Source organism: Ricinus communis, chromosome 9 (genome assembly GCF_019578655.1).
Source record: "Ricinus communis isolate WT05 ecotype wild-type chromosome 9, ASM1957865v1, whole genome shotgun sequence".
Classification (NCBI taxonomy): Eukaryota; Viridiplantae; Streptophyta; class Magnoliopsida; order Malpighiales; family Euphorbiaceae; genus Ricinus; species Ricinus communis.
In genome coordinates, this window is record NC_063264.1 from 1,511,608 (window position 1) to 1,524,843 (window position 13,236).

Genomic DNA, 13,236 nt, shown 5'->3' on the forward strand with positions numbered 1-13,236 from the left:
TATTGCAAAAAGCTCTCACCACCATTATCATTAGGTTATTATTAAGTGGGTATTAGTTGATATATAATTATATAAATAACAATAAATTATAAAATGATAAAATATGTATAATTCTAAAAAATTGTATTAAGACATGATCGTGGATTGTCGCTCAAAATTGGGATAGGGTGGTAGCAATCAACCTGGAGAATAATGAAAACAAATACTAGTTATTTGATATTCTTCTCCTGCAGGTCTACGCTTTTTGAAGTTTCTTTTGTTAGGTTATATAGACTTGCAGTTTGTGTTTATTACTTGTAAAAAAAAAATATTATTTGCAAATTTTCAGTGTTTTCTTGGGCTACGCAGTAAACCCAACTCTCAAACTGTGGCTACCTGGTAAAGATTATTATTATGTATCTGCCATTCAATCCATTTTTAATACCTTCTCGTCACTGGATTTGACCTAACTCTTTTAGCGCAATCATCACTGCAAGGGGCTGATTGTGGCAATAACAGTTTAAGACTCATAAAATTTGATTATCAAAAGCCACATGCAAATTAAGCAGCAGGTATTGATGAAAAGACAACCAAGCATTACACCTAGAATATGCTTTTAGGCTTTTATAATTAAGAAAGGATGATTAAAGTTTTCCGACAAACCAATAGCCAAAGCAGTTTCTTTCTGGCCGATCCAAAGGATCATTTTTCTGTTAAAGACTACCAATCTGCTGTAAATCTACCCATCTAATATATAATAATACTGTATTGCAGTCGGCCAATTTTGTAGTCCAATTGAAATGAATAGCCTATTAACATATGCGAGTTTTCATCCAAGTTCATTTCTGACGATGGTTATCAATATTGGAAATTGTCATAAAGATTTGAAAAGAAACCCACATCAATTTCCCGAGCCTATTACTTTTATTCCTCAACAATCAAAGTAGTTTGATTATATATTTATAATTAAACATCGAATCAAATATATTACTTTTAACGTTAGTACTAGTATTTAACGAGTATGAGTAATCAAGTCTTCATGTTTTTAATCAGTATTACATTTTCTTTCAGAAAAATCATATTAAATTTTCTATCTTGACCACAAGAATTCCAAAAGAAGAAAACAGGAATAATCAATCGAGTATCAACTTACAAATCCGATTCATTATTCCCTTAATCAATTAACCGATTAGGAAATCAAGAGCTTGGGTTAGATTTTTGAGTTCTTGAAATACAAAAGAAAACTTGAGTTTTCTTAGAGGTAGGATGAACATCATTCAAGTCTTTCCGACACAGTTATTACTATTGTTGATGTTCAATACAAGAGATCGTCACTGAAACATTGACACAACAAGGACTAATTGCCTGTCCCCAATTAATTTAGAAGTTTTCTGTACCTAAGATTGAGAAACAAAAAATCAATACGTTAGATCTTATAGATTTATCAACATTAGTTTTTTAATGTAAATAAAAAAAGATTATATATAACTGAAACCCAAACCAAATACCGAATGCAAAATTAAAAACCAAACCTAAAACTGCTGGTTCCATTAAACTCTGTTTCCATTTCAGTTTAGACAGGTTTTCCAGTTTTCTTTTATCACCCCTAGCAGGAGTGACATAACTAGCTACTCTAGTTCATCATTCTTTACTGTTAAATCAGCTACAAGAAGCAATGCAGCAGTCTCTTATATTCTGAAATCCATAAAAAAAATGGCAAATGCAATAGCACCACAAGGACAAAAGATTAAGATAAAAGAAATTAAAATAACCCATTAATCACGTCCAACTATAAGCTGAACCAAGTTTAGTTGACTACGTAATATTGAACAAAAACATGATCCACATATTAGAAAAGAAACTACATCTCAAGGAATTCCAAAATTCTATACCCTGAAGAAATAGAACATTCCCATAACATGAACAAAATAGTAGCTTTTCAAAACAAAAGCCTACTAAGAAAACCAGACATCAGTATAACTCAGGTATGAACCTTCGGCATTCATTAGAGTCTATAATCACTTCTGGGATTTCTTTGCTCCCCTGCAAAACAAAAGAATATTAATTCAGTTATTCCCAAAATGGCAGATACCACAAAGTTTCTCAAAGTCTCAGTATCTTACTCAGTATGCTGAGGGGCAGGTGCTTGTGGTGCCTTCTCCCCAGGTCCCTGTGATACAAGAGAGAGAAATTATTATATGATACATGGATGAGCATTGCCACTATTTGAGAACAAATTGCATCTTCAAAATTAGTTTTGCAAGTTTATTATCTTACCTGTGCCAAGCGCTCCTCTCTTCTGGCAATCTTTCTCTCCCTGCTTGCCTTGTTCTTAGCACGCTTAGCCTCGAATTGGTCAGACAAGGTCTTCTCTCTTGCCTTTTCAGCCTTTGATTTATGGATACTTTCCATCAGGACACGTTTGTTCTTGAAAACATTACCCTTGACCTTCATGTACATGTCATGATACATGTGCTTGTCGATCTTTTTTGATTCACGATATTTGCGCAGCAGGCGCCTTAGAACACGCATTCTCCTCATCCAGAGAATTTTAGTTGGCAGCCTAGCCTCCCTGGTACCCTTACGCTTACCTGAAAACATAAAAGTGCATCATATTGTTTACATGCCACTTCAGATTGCATCAACTGATCCTTATATCTCAGGTAAAGAAAAGGCATACCGTATCCAGAGTGGCGACCCTTTCTCTTTGCCTCCTTCATCCTGCGAGCACGAGAACGAGAGTGAATCTTTGTTGGTTTCCTGATGATGAAACCATCCTTCACTAGCTTCCTAATGTTCTGCCCTGCATTCAGTAACCATAACAGACAAATTATATGGAAGTCATCAAAAGAACTAAATAATTGTATGACTAGCTCCACTTCCCATTCTCCCAAATTACAAGTGTTACAATAACAGCATACAAAAAATCAATAAGCATAAAATTAATAAATAAAAAAGGAAGCCCATTAATGCAGTGTGAGGAAAGAATGTATCCAATTTATGTGATACACAGCCTTTTAAAAGTTCATTTTGGGATTATGTTCCATGCTTGAAAATCATTTTTAAATTCAACTAAAAGTGATAATAGATTTCATTGAAACCGCTAAACATAATTTTCTTTCAAAGGGTTTTTATTCAATGGGAACACAAAAACCTATCCTCAATCCCACACAAACTCTAAATTGCTCAGACTCAATTGTCAAAAGGAATTCACCTCTGCATTTCTCCTTTCTATTATCAATTGAAATTCCTATACTGTATAAATAATGGCTGTAACATATTAATTTAATTTACGAGTGATTCAATTAACCCGAATATTGAGCGAATTTCAGATAAGCAACAGGTAAATTAAATAATATCAGGCAGGTTCACGAGTTCCGAATCAAACACACATGCGATTCAAATTCATTAGGGTCTAGAACTTCATGCATCTTAGATTCACTGAAATGAATTGATGGTAAAAGAAAGGGAACTTACTCGAGTTGGCCATAGAGATTTCATTGCCTTCATTAGGGTCGAGCCAGACCTTGCCTTTTCCACACTTGAGGACACTAGCGGCGAGCCGCTTCTGTAGTTTCAACGACACCATCGTTTCTCGTTGTTCAGGAGTGTGCGGCAACTGGAGGGTTTTGGTGATTGGATGCGAACTCTATTTTATACTATCCCTATATGATACTGCTGTTAGGGTTAGGGTTTTTCTTTTTCTTGTTAGGATAATTACATTAATTGCCCGTGAAGTATCTTTAAATTGCAGATCTAACTCTATGGTTCTTTATAATGTCAATGGTGCCACTGCAATTTTTAATATTTATTTCTATGGCTCAATCCGGTATTTGTTTTAAGTGTTATTTTTTAATTTAGTGATTAATTTTAATTTTTATAGATTAATTTTTTTGGATCTGTTTTTTAAAAAAATAAAAATTTGCTTCCTCTCTTAAAAGTACAAATTGTAAAATCGATTAAAAAATTTTAATTATCAATTAAAATATTTTTAAAATAAATATATTTATATAATTTTATTTTATTACGTATCTAAAACTATAGAGATCTAATTATATTTCAAATTATGATCTTGTATTTCATATTTAAATTGAGAAATTTTATGGTCATGATGCCAATTGATATATCACTTACTAAATAAAAATACATCTCATAGTTTTATATAATAAACTGAATTCAATTAAAAAATAATAATTTGTAGCTGCTTTTTTCATATCGTTTTAATATTATTTTTAAAATTTTGAAAGAAACTTGTAAATTAATAATTTATATAAAAATATGACTTTTACTGGGGAATGCAATAATATTAAAAAAAACTATAAATCTAGTTGTTTATTACTAATATTAATTGTAAATGATAAAAGAATAAGAACAATTTATTTAATAAGATAAAGATATTATAATATATTAATTTCTTTTATAATATATGCGGATTTGATTTATATCATATTTTCTAAAAATCTTTAAAATGCAATTCTAAAAGTAAAGTTTTAAAAAATCCAGTTGTGCTCCCGCCAAACATATTATAGCAATTCCAAGACCGATTGATTTAGCATGATTGGATTGATTTGAATTCTCATCATGCTTTTATTCATGATTTCTTCCTTCTCTTCCTCTCATCCGAAACAAATTTCGGTTGCTAAAATAAGCATTTTAAACAATTCTAATTATTTAGCTCATTCCTATTTCTAATATAAAAAATGCTACCACACCTTCAATCTATCTATATATATTGATTTTTAAAATTTAATATTTTTTTAATACAAATGCCTAATGTTTGTTACATAAAATTTTTATTTGGATATATGTACTTATTTATTTTGATATTTTTATTTATTTTTTACACATGAAATTCAAATATATATATAATTTTATATTTTTTATTAATTTATTGATTTATTGATTAATAAATTATTTTTTAATTAAATACTTACTCTAATTTTAAAAAATAACATATTAATTATATTTTAATATTTTATTAACTAATAAATAGTTTTCTAATTATATAATGAAACTAATTTTGTCTTAAAAAATAAAATATTTATTATATTTTAATATTATATTCACTAATAAATCAGTTTTTAATTATATAAAAATTCTAATTCTAAAAATAACATCTTAATTTTTTAATATTATATTCAAAAATAATTTCTTAATTATATAATAAAATTTTAATTTAAAAAGTAATATTTTGATAATATTAAATTATAATATTGAAATTAATTAATTAATATTTCTAAAATAATTATATATTATTGCATTAAAAAAATTTAAAATCTTAAAAGAGTAAGAAAAATATTTAAAAATAGTTAATTTATTATTATTATTATTAAAATATATTAAATTAATATTAAATATTAAATTATATCTATCAATTTAATCTTATAATTAAAATAATAATAACAGCCGTACAACATACGATAAGCGGCAGCTTATAATTAATTTGATGCAATTGCTTTATTTTAAATAACATTTTGTGTAATATAATTTTAAATATGTCCAATGACTTGTTTGATTTATGCTGTTATTAATAATTTAGTTATTTTTTAAATATTAGTGATTAAAAAGGTTTGTAAAGAGTTTTGTTAAAATTGAGAACTACTATGATTTCTTTTTGCCACTTACGTTAGAATAAAATAAATTTATTTTTAAAGGCTAGTGGAGAAAGACCTCAAAAAATAAGAAACATAAAGCTAAAAACAGTGCAAAAAATGAAATGTCTTTCTTTTATGTATAATTTTCGAAGTAATACCAAATAATATAATACAATTAAAACAAAAAATAATTAATAATTCAATACAAGCTATGCCATTGATTTTTCTTTTCGTGTCAGATATTCCATCAAATTCCTATTTGTTTTAAGGGAGAAAAGAAAAAGAAAAAGAAAATAAAAAGGAGACATTTGAAGCCCAAGAACAAAAATGGCCTTTTTGCACACCGCAAAGCCATAAATGTCAGCCCAGAAATATCACAAAATCCAAAATGAGGCACGTGTGATTATCTACCCGCCAACAGCACACAACAAGCAACACGCATCGTTTACTATTCACACATTCGTGTCCTTGTCATCCACACAAATTCCAATTCCAATTCCAATTCCAATTCCAAATTGGATTTTCCTTTTCCTCATTGTCGTCTCAGACTTTTCGCGGCAAAATAAAAATCTCAACAAACCCTAATTCTAGTTTCCCTCATCAGATTTTCTCCTTTCCAATCAAAGATCACGATGGATATTTCTCTCATCGCCGATCCAATTACCCTCGCCACGCAACAGCAAGGGTTAGGGTTTGCGATCTCTCTTCTTCACCGTCAAAACATCTCCAACACCAATCTCCAGACCTCTGCCGTTATTTTCGACGCAATAGCTCCTCCGCCGGTCAAATTCAGCTCGCGAAAAACTATCCGCCGGAGTCTTCTTCGCAAGAAGCGGCGGATAAGGCGGAGATCGTACAGCGGCGGTGAATCCGAAGACGGCGGCGAGGATTTTGGGTTTCTCGGCGGTGATGGCGATGGTCCGTTTGGTGGTGGTGGAGGTGGCGGAAATTGGAGCGGTGGGGGTAGAGGGTGGAATTTTGATAAATTTGGAGGGCATAATTGGGATGAATCCTCGTCCTGGTCGTCGTCTTCTAAGTTTGCATATGGATTTGTTTATGAAGTGATTTATTGGATTGCGTTATCGAATTGCTTGCATTTTGCATTTGAAAAGGTTGCGAGGATAATGGCTGATAGCGAAAGAGCGAAGGGTCCTATGAGACTCGCTTCCGTTTGCTAATTTGGGATTGTTATGTATATTTTATTGGGGGATCATAATTATTGTAATTCATTGTGGATATTTTCTTTGCACAGATTGCTGTACATATTGTGTATATATATACTTAATCTACATTTGTTTCTGTGAATTGATAAGGGTCCTTTTAATTGTTTCTTTTTGTTTGTATAATTATTTTTGTTACATGACTGACCTGAAGCATGCGATCTCGGAGATAATTGCTGCAGAATCACTGTGGGACGATAATTTAAAAAACTATCATTGCCCTGTGATGGTCTTGGTGATGGTTTTTGTCTGTTGCGAATATGCAACTTCCGACAGTGAAGGTGTTAGCCTATTGTAATTTTCTGCGATAAGTATTTGGAATAGGCAATCCAATGAGGTTTTCTTTGTCACTTGGAATTGTTACACGGTGGAGATATTGATTTTACTCTCTACTTAAAAATGTTGAAGATAAGGCGAAATGAAATAATAATAAATGATGGATTTGAGTAGCCTCGTCATCAGGTCTCAATTTTCTCTGGTTTCCTGTTTAGTATCAATGGGCTCGTTTTGACATAACCATCCATCACTACTGATATACTTTTGGTTCATATCGTCAAGAAACAATGAATTTGCACTTTTTCTAGTAAAGCAACGTATGATTATGCTATGTAATATTCAACGGAAGCCTTTTGATCTGATAGATTCGGATATATATATAACGTGCATACATTTATATTGTAATTGAAAGAAGATGAAGCGTTGATGGCGCAGACAAAAAATCTTGAACCGTAGCCCAGACCAGGAATGTTCCATCGGCTGTTCCAATTGAGAGAAACTGCTTGTTTGTTTGCTTGCTAGCAGGAATTTGCAAGTGGAGGGAGTAGGGGCCATCTTCCTCTGAAGCCCAACAAGAAGATACAACGAATTAAAACCAAGTTAATTAACTACCAACTTGAACTAACTATGATTATTTCGTCACCTAATTAGCTGACTCAGCTGACATCCATCCACTTTTAAAATACAAATACTTCCTTAAGTTCCTAAGCAATAATTCCCAATTTCATAGATTATGGAAGACAAAGAGAAATAAACAAATAAAAAGAGCTTTGGTGATTCGTTGATATTAAGAATTGCGGATTTTCCTTTTCTTTTTCTTTTCTTTTTAAAGAGAAAGTGTATGCACATTCCGTTTGGTTCATGCATCTTAAAATTATGAGGACACCCATTTTCAATTTCTTTGTCTAACTTTTACATTCTCCCAATATTCTAATCGAACTGAAGTTAGCCTTTTGCAATCTAATCTAATAATATATTCCAATTGGAGGTGATTGATTTTGATATTTAACAATTTGACATTAGCTATGCCTTAAGGAATGCACACTGTGGCCTATAATAAACAATTAATAAAAAATAACTATTTTCTTGATTCACCATTATGTCTCCAAATTAATCAAATCTAAATCACGTTTGGATCCATTCAATACCCACATGATTCCATGTACATGTTTTGCTAATAAACGCATTACAGTTTTTATTATTGCGATATATATACTTAATAGAGGCGAAAATTATCTTGTAAATAAACATACAAAAGGTCTCAACTTTGCATGTATGGGCATAATGCTTCAAAGTGGTTAAGAGATGAAAATGGGGATACATAATTATTAGTCTGGTCTCGAGTGGTGAAATGTCTGCGACTTATCCAGCAGCCAATAATGAAAATTGGTTGATTAGGCAAGTTAAGGCATTGACACCAGCTAAAATCAATTTAGAGACCTTGCCTTCACGAAGCTTTAACTGCAGAAAGCCCTTTCTCTACTTGGGATTTGGACTCATTTGACCATGCAAAGAATTCAGTCTCTAGAGGAAAAGGCCGTATAATGACATTTGCATTTGGAGAAATTGAATTTAGGGATTGAATCCTATTTTATTTTTTTTATAATTATTTATAATTTTTTGATAATTCTTTTTCACAGTTTTCTATTTTTTTTAGTTTTATTCTATTTATTCCAATTTTATAGTATTTTTTTTATAAAAGATAAAACTATCGCTATCATTCAGTGGACACTAAATTTTATCATAAAATTTATCAAAAACAATAATAGACAAAATAGTATGCTAACGAATAGTTTTATATTAACTAATTAAATATTTTTTGTTGTGCTACATGTCATCATCTTAATGATTTCTACTTATTTTATTTATTTATCACAATATTATTTATATAATGAGTTGTTACACCAATTGGTTTTTATTTATTAAAATGCATAAAATTAAAGATCGTACAACAAAGTAAAATAGGGTCCGATCTCTGACAATTTTATTTCCCTTTAAATTTTCTTTTGAATATATTTAAAAACAATCATTTGGGTTGCACAGTTTGGCAGAGCTAAACCTGGTTCATAAGTTTGACTTGTTGTAGTAATAATATGGTGCCGCGGTGCAAAGTTGTTAGCAGATCTAACCTCCTCAAAGCTAAAAGTAACTTATAGCTCTTAAATGACTTCATTCTTCAGGAAATACCCAATTCGATCCTACCCTTAATTTAATTATCTTGATATGCAAATTATAGCAAGTGTAACAGTTGATTTCCACCGAGTATCTTCCCTTCTTAGATAATGTGTCAAACTGATGACCGCATGACTAAAATCATAATACTTCACCTGATTCCCACTTAACAATCTGTAAATGGGAATAGGGAATGATAGTAGGGAGCATGGCAACATATAATATAAACTTGCATCACAAAAAATACTGATATTACTTAATTTTAAACTAGTAAATATATATAATCATCTATTCATTTAATGTACAAATATGTATAGACTCCGCAATAATTTTTCTTTAGAATTTTCTAATTGAAGTGTATGATATTAAAGTCTTGATTTGATTTCTATATATGCTTCATGCATCAAGATCACAATGCTAAAAACGAACCACAGTGCCAAAGAAAAAAGAAACGCATGCTCTTCTAGACTCTTATTGTTTGCCTGTAGATCCTCCGTTTCTAGTAAGTAATCTCAGCTTTCACCATCTTATATAGCAATGAACTTTCTACACACAGAATGAGATGCAGGCATGCCAAAAGAAACCAGAACCATGAAAGTCTGCTGGTGATATACTTGTATACATGACCCGACATGGCGGGCACAAATCTAAGATTTCCAAACAAAACCCATGAAGGTGTCGAAAAGAGTTCATGTATATAAATACATGTAGACATGCAACCACAGGCTATCAAGCTTTTGATATTCTTACGTACATTTATGGCTTATTTTATGCTAGTCGTTTTTAGATATTCTTACTATAATATAATATTATGACATGTATATTAATATAAATATCATCTTATCAAAAGTGAAATTAATAAGTTGATTTTTTAAAGAAAAGATTTAGAAAGAAAAGAAAAAAGAAAGAAAGAAATTTCATACGTGAAAAACAGAAAGGTGATAATAAAAGCACCGATTAATAGCATAAAGAAAGGTTTCAAAACAGAAGGATTCTTAAACATAAAAGAACAAAGAAGTCTTAAACATAAAGCATAAAGCACAAGAAAATAACATTAAACCGCCAAACAAAAAAGCATGATTAATTTAACTAGACTTAATTTATCGATATAGTTTCCTTATAATTAATTAATTAATTAAAAAGGAAACGGGCGTTTATTCTGATGATGGCTGACAAGATCATCCAGCATCCACAGCTCCACAAAGTCACCACCTTCACATCCACTTCCATTCAGCTGAGCCACCATCTGTTCAGGCTCCAATCCAAGAAAAGTCTCGAGGCTTGTTATTTCCTCTTTCGGCCCATATTCAACTGGTTTGGTTTCAGGACTGCTCATGGTGCAGCTTTTCTTGGATGGCGGTGGCAGAACTGGAGCTTCGACTTCAGTAGGTGCTGCTGGTGCTGGTGCTGGTGCTGCTAGGGGTGTTGGTGTAGGAAAATTGAGCTTAGCCTTGTCACCACGGATGCGCTTGGCTGCCTCATCATAGGCACGAGCAGCTTCTTCAGCAGTGCTGAAGGTACCTAGCCATACTCTAACTCCTTTTTGTGGGTCTCTAATCTCAGCTGCCCATTTTCCCCATGGCCTTTGCCTTATTCCTCTGTAAATATTCTTTCGGATTCTTGGAGCCTTCTTGTTCTCTTCCTTTTCAATAGCCTTCTCAACTGCCACTAGAAATCGCCAAAGAAAAAGTATCAGCTCCAACAACAGATATATAAAAACATGCAAGAAAATCAAGAACCCATCACTTGGATAAATATTTCAAGAGAAAACCCAGTAATCATTCATTTACTCTATATGATTCTCATGAAAAAATAAAAAGATAAGAACAATTGTCACCTTGGTTGCTGTTGAGCTGCAACTTTGGCTTTTGAGGGGTCAGTTTAAAATCAAAATGGGTAGAAAGGTGGTTTTTATTGGCACTGTCAGTAAGGTAATTCAAGCCAAAAAAGTTGGAGAAGGGGTCGAGCTCAGCCCAGAGATCCTGAGAAAACAGTCGCCGGCGGGGCTTGACGTCGTCTGCATCGGCAAGAATAGAACCGCCACACATATTTCCTAGAAAAGACAATATATATATATTCAAGTGAGAGAGACAGAGAAAACAGAGGAAGAGCGGTCTGCTTTTATACAGCCAACTTTTCATAAAACGACAATACATTTGTGGGGTCACAATTTTGTCGTTTATAGGGTATTATGATCAAACGGTCGAGAGAGAATCAGGTTAAAAAGCCAGGTGATTTTAGAGATAGACTTGGGCTTTGCATATTATTGAGCGTTGGATTCTATAGGGGGACCCATTCAGGATTTCTAATGCGACATACGGGTCATGAAAGTTTTGATGTGGCTCTTTTATAATTGGGCAAGAAAATTGGGCAGGTTTTTCTTGTACAGCTCTGTGAGCACTGTGTGTAACGCACGGGGTAGTTCCAAAATCAAAACCGCCCAACACAGAAGGGCTTTTTACTTTTTAGTCCCTCTTTTAGGGAAAAAACTGACATTGGGTTCGCATAAATTTGAAACATTTGCAATAAAAACCATTTTAGATTGGCAAAATTTTATGCTGAATAAAGTGTGCTTGAATGAGAATTGCTAAAATTAGATGCCATTTCATTGGCCAATTCATGGCCTTCTATATATTACCTGTTTGTTGCTTATATAGTCGAATTTTATGAGTTTTTATAATTTTAAAGACAATCATTTACATGCGTTATATACGTGTTTATAACTGCGGCAATATTTTAAAGTTATTATTATAGTAATAAAATTTTAAAATATATCTATAAAAGAAAAAGTAAAGTTCAATGATTTTGATTGGTCAACTCGGATTTGTATGTATCGCACGTAACTATTTTTTGTATAGATTCTCAGTAACGCGTGTAATATATGCATGTAAATTTGATTAACACGTGTAATACATGCATAATTAAAGTTCATTATTCCTGATGTCAGGAGTAACGGATTATATAATGATTTTATATTTAATTATTGAATTTCGAAACTGTTATTGCATTATGAAAAACAATTAAATTTTAATGATTAATCCAACTGTAGAAGACAAAATGAAACATGCTAAAAATCTAATATCAAAAACAATATTTTCTGTTAGAAAATTAAAAAAAAATTAATCTTCTTGGACTAAATTTATGAAAACTTTTCCTTCTATGATTAAATCCTAAAGTATATTATTATTTACATATTCATTACAGTAAAATGGGTAAAAGTTAGCCCGGTTAAGTAAATTGAATGTGAGTGGGTTTGCCAAAAAAAAAGAAAACAAAGAGCCAATCATCTACATATTGTCTAGAAACAAATGCTTATTGCAATAGAATCCTATATAAACTGACACAATGTCAAAATTAGCAAATTATGAACATTAATAAATACAATATACTTAAACAGGATGTGTATTAACTAAAACGGGAGATCTGCCTGCTTAACTTTTACAGTGTATTCAGATTTGTTTTAATGAACCTTCATAAATAAACCTCCAAATGCCCCCATTGCTTCAGTTTTGCTGTGATTCTCTCCTCATTCAAATTTGCAGATTTGGCATTCTATAATTCAAAGGAAATCTATGTCTACATTTTGAAGACTTCTTATTAGAAAAATAATTAAATAACTCTACTTCAGTTCGTTACGTGGAATATATAGATATTTATTTCTTATTGAAATAATAATTTAGTTAAAGATTAAAATTTTTTTGATGTCCTCCACCAATCACAGAAGAATTAAAACGGGCCCTGCAGTACAGGAATGAACTAAGGACAGCTAATGTGTCTACACCATTAGTCTGCACCTTCAATGGACATCAATCAACTGAACAATCCATTGAACATTTCTGTCTCTCTGATCTTCCAACTCCTCTGGATGACCCTACCTTAACCAGGTCACAGCAAGAAGCCCTCATGCAAGGCTCCCATTTGGTATCAGAGCCTTGGTGATAGCAGAAGAGAAAACCTAAACACCATGTCAACCGAGATTACCTCTCATACTTCTA

At 31.9% G+C, this 13,236-nt stretch overlaps 3 protein-coding genes across 4 annotated transcripts; 1 reads left to right on the forward strand and 2 right to left on the reverse strand.

The window, feature by feature from the left end:
- Window positions 1-1,726: 1,726 nt before the first annotated feature.
- On the reverse strand, window positions 1,727-3,693 carry LOC8278777 (60S ribosomal protein L19-3). Its single transcript, XM_002516927.3, has 5 exons — window positions 3,457-3,693; window positions 2,660-2,782; window positions 2,257-2,570; window positions 2,103-2,149; window positions 1,727-2,022 (listed from the first exon to the last, which is right to left on the reverse strand). The coding sequence occupies exons 1-5, from the start codon at window positions 3,566-3,568 to the stop codon at window positions 1,998-2,000; spliced, it is 621 nt and encodes a 206-aa protein (XP_002516973.1). The 5' UTR covers window positions 3,569-3,693; the 3' UTR covers window positions 1,727-1,997.
- A 2,358-nt stretch (window positions 3,694-6,051) lies between these two features.
- Window positions 6,052-6,878, forward strand: LOC8278776. Its single transcript, XM_002516926.4, has one exon. It carries the CDS (start codon window positions 6,206-6,208, stop codon window positions 6,749-6,751), a length of 546 nt encoding a protein of 181 aa, XP_002516972.1. The 5' UTR covers window positions 6,052-6,205; the 3' UTR covers window positions 6,752-6,878.
- A 3,302-nt stretch (window positions 6,879-10,180) lies between these two features.
- On the reverse strand, window positions 10,181-11,352 carry LOC8278775 (ethylene-responsive transcription factor RAP2-3). 2 transcript variants are annotated; one of them, XM_002516925.3, is made up of 2 exons: window positions 11,079-11,352; window positions 10,181-10,909 (listed from the first exon to the last, which is right to left on the reverse strand). In XM_002516925.3, the coding sequence occupies exons 1-2, from the start codon at window positions 11,287-11,289 to the stop codon at window positions 10,377-10,379; spliced, it is 744 nt and encodes a 247-aa protein (XP_002516971.1). In that variant the 5' UTR covers window positions 11,290-11,352; the 3' UTR covers window positions 10,181-10,376. The 2 variants fall into 2 exon arrangements, with proteins under 2 accessions (XP_002516971.1, XP_015573366.1); XM_015717880.2 differs by having other exon boundaries at window positions 10,181-10,903; window positions 11,079-11,349.
- Between the last annotated feature and the right edge of the window lie 1,884 nt (window positions 11,353-13,236).

What these genes read in the sequence shown, in the direction of transcription:
- LOC8278777 (XM_002516927.3), bottom strand. Translation starts at nt 3,568, where the DNA reads ATGGTGTCGTTGAAACTACAGAAGCGGCTCGCCGCTAGTGTCCTCAAG. An exon ending in AATCTCTATGGCCAACTCGA is followed by an intron (nt 2,783 to 3,456) that starts GTAAGTTCCCTT and finishes TACTGAATGCAG; the next exon opens with GGCAGAACATTAGGAAGCTA. An exon ending in GAGAGGAGCGCTTGGCACAG is followed by an intron (nt 2,150 to 2,256) that starts GTAAGATAATAA and finishes CTTGTATCACAG; the next exon opens with GGACCTGGGGAGAAGGCACC.
- LOC8278776 (XM_002516926.4), top strand. Translation starts at nt 6,206, where the DNA reads ATGGATATTTCTCTCATCGCCGATCCAATTACCCTCGCCACGCAACAG.
- LOC8278775 (XM_002516925.3), bottom strand. Translation starts at nt 11,289, where the DNA reads ATGTGTGGCGGTTCTATTCTTGCCGATGCAGACGACGTCAAGCCCCGC. An exon ending in GCAGCTCAACAGCAACCAAG is followed by an intron (nt 10,910 to 11,078) that starts GTGACAATTGTT and finishes GGCGATTTCTAG; the next exon opens with TGGCAGTTGAGAAGGCTATT.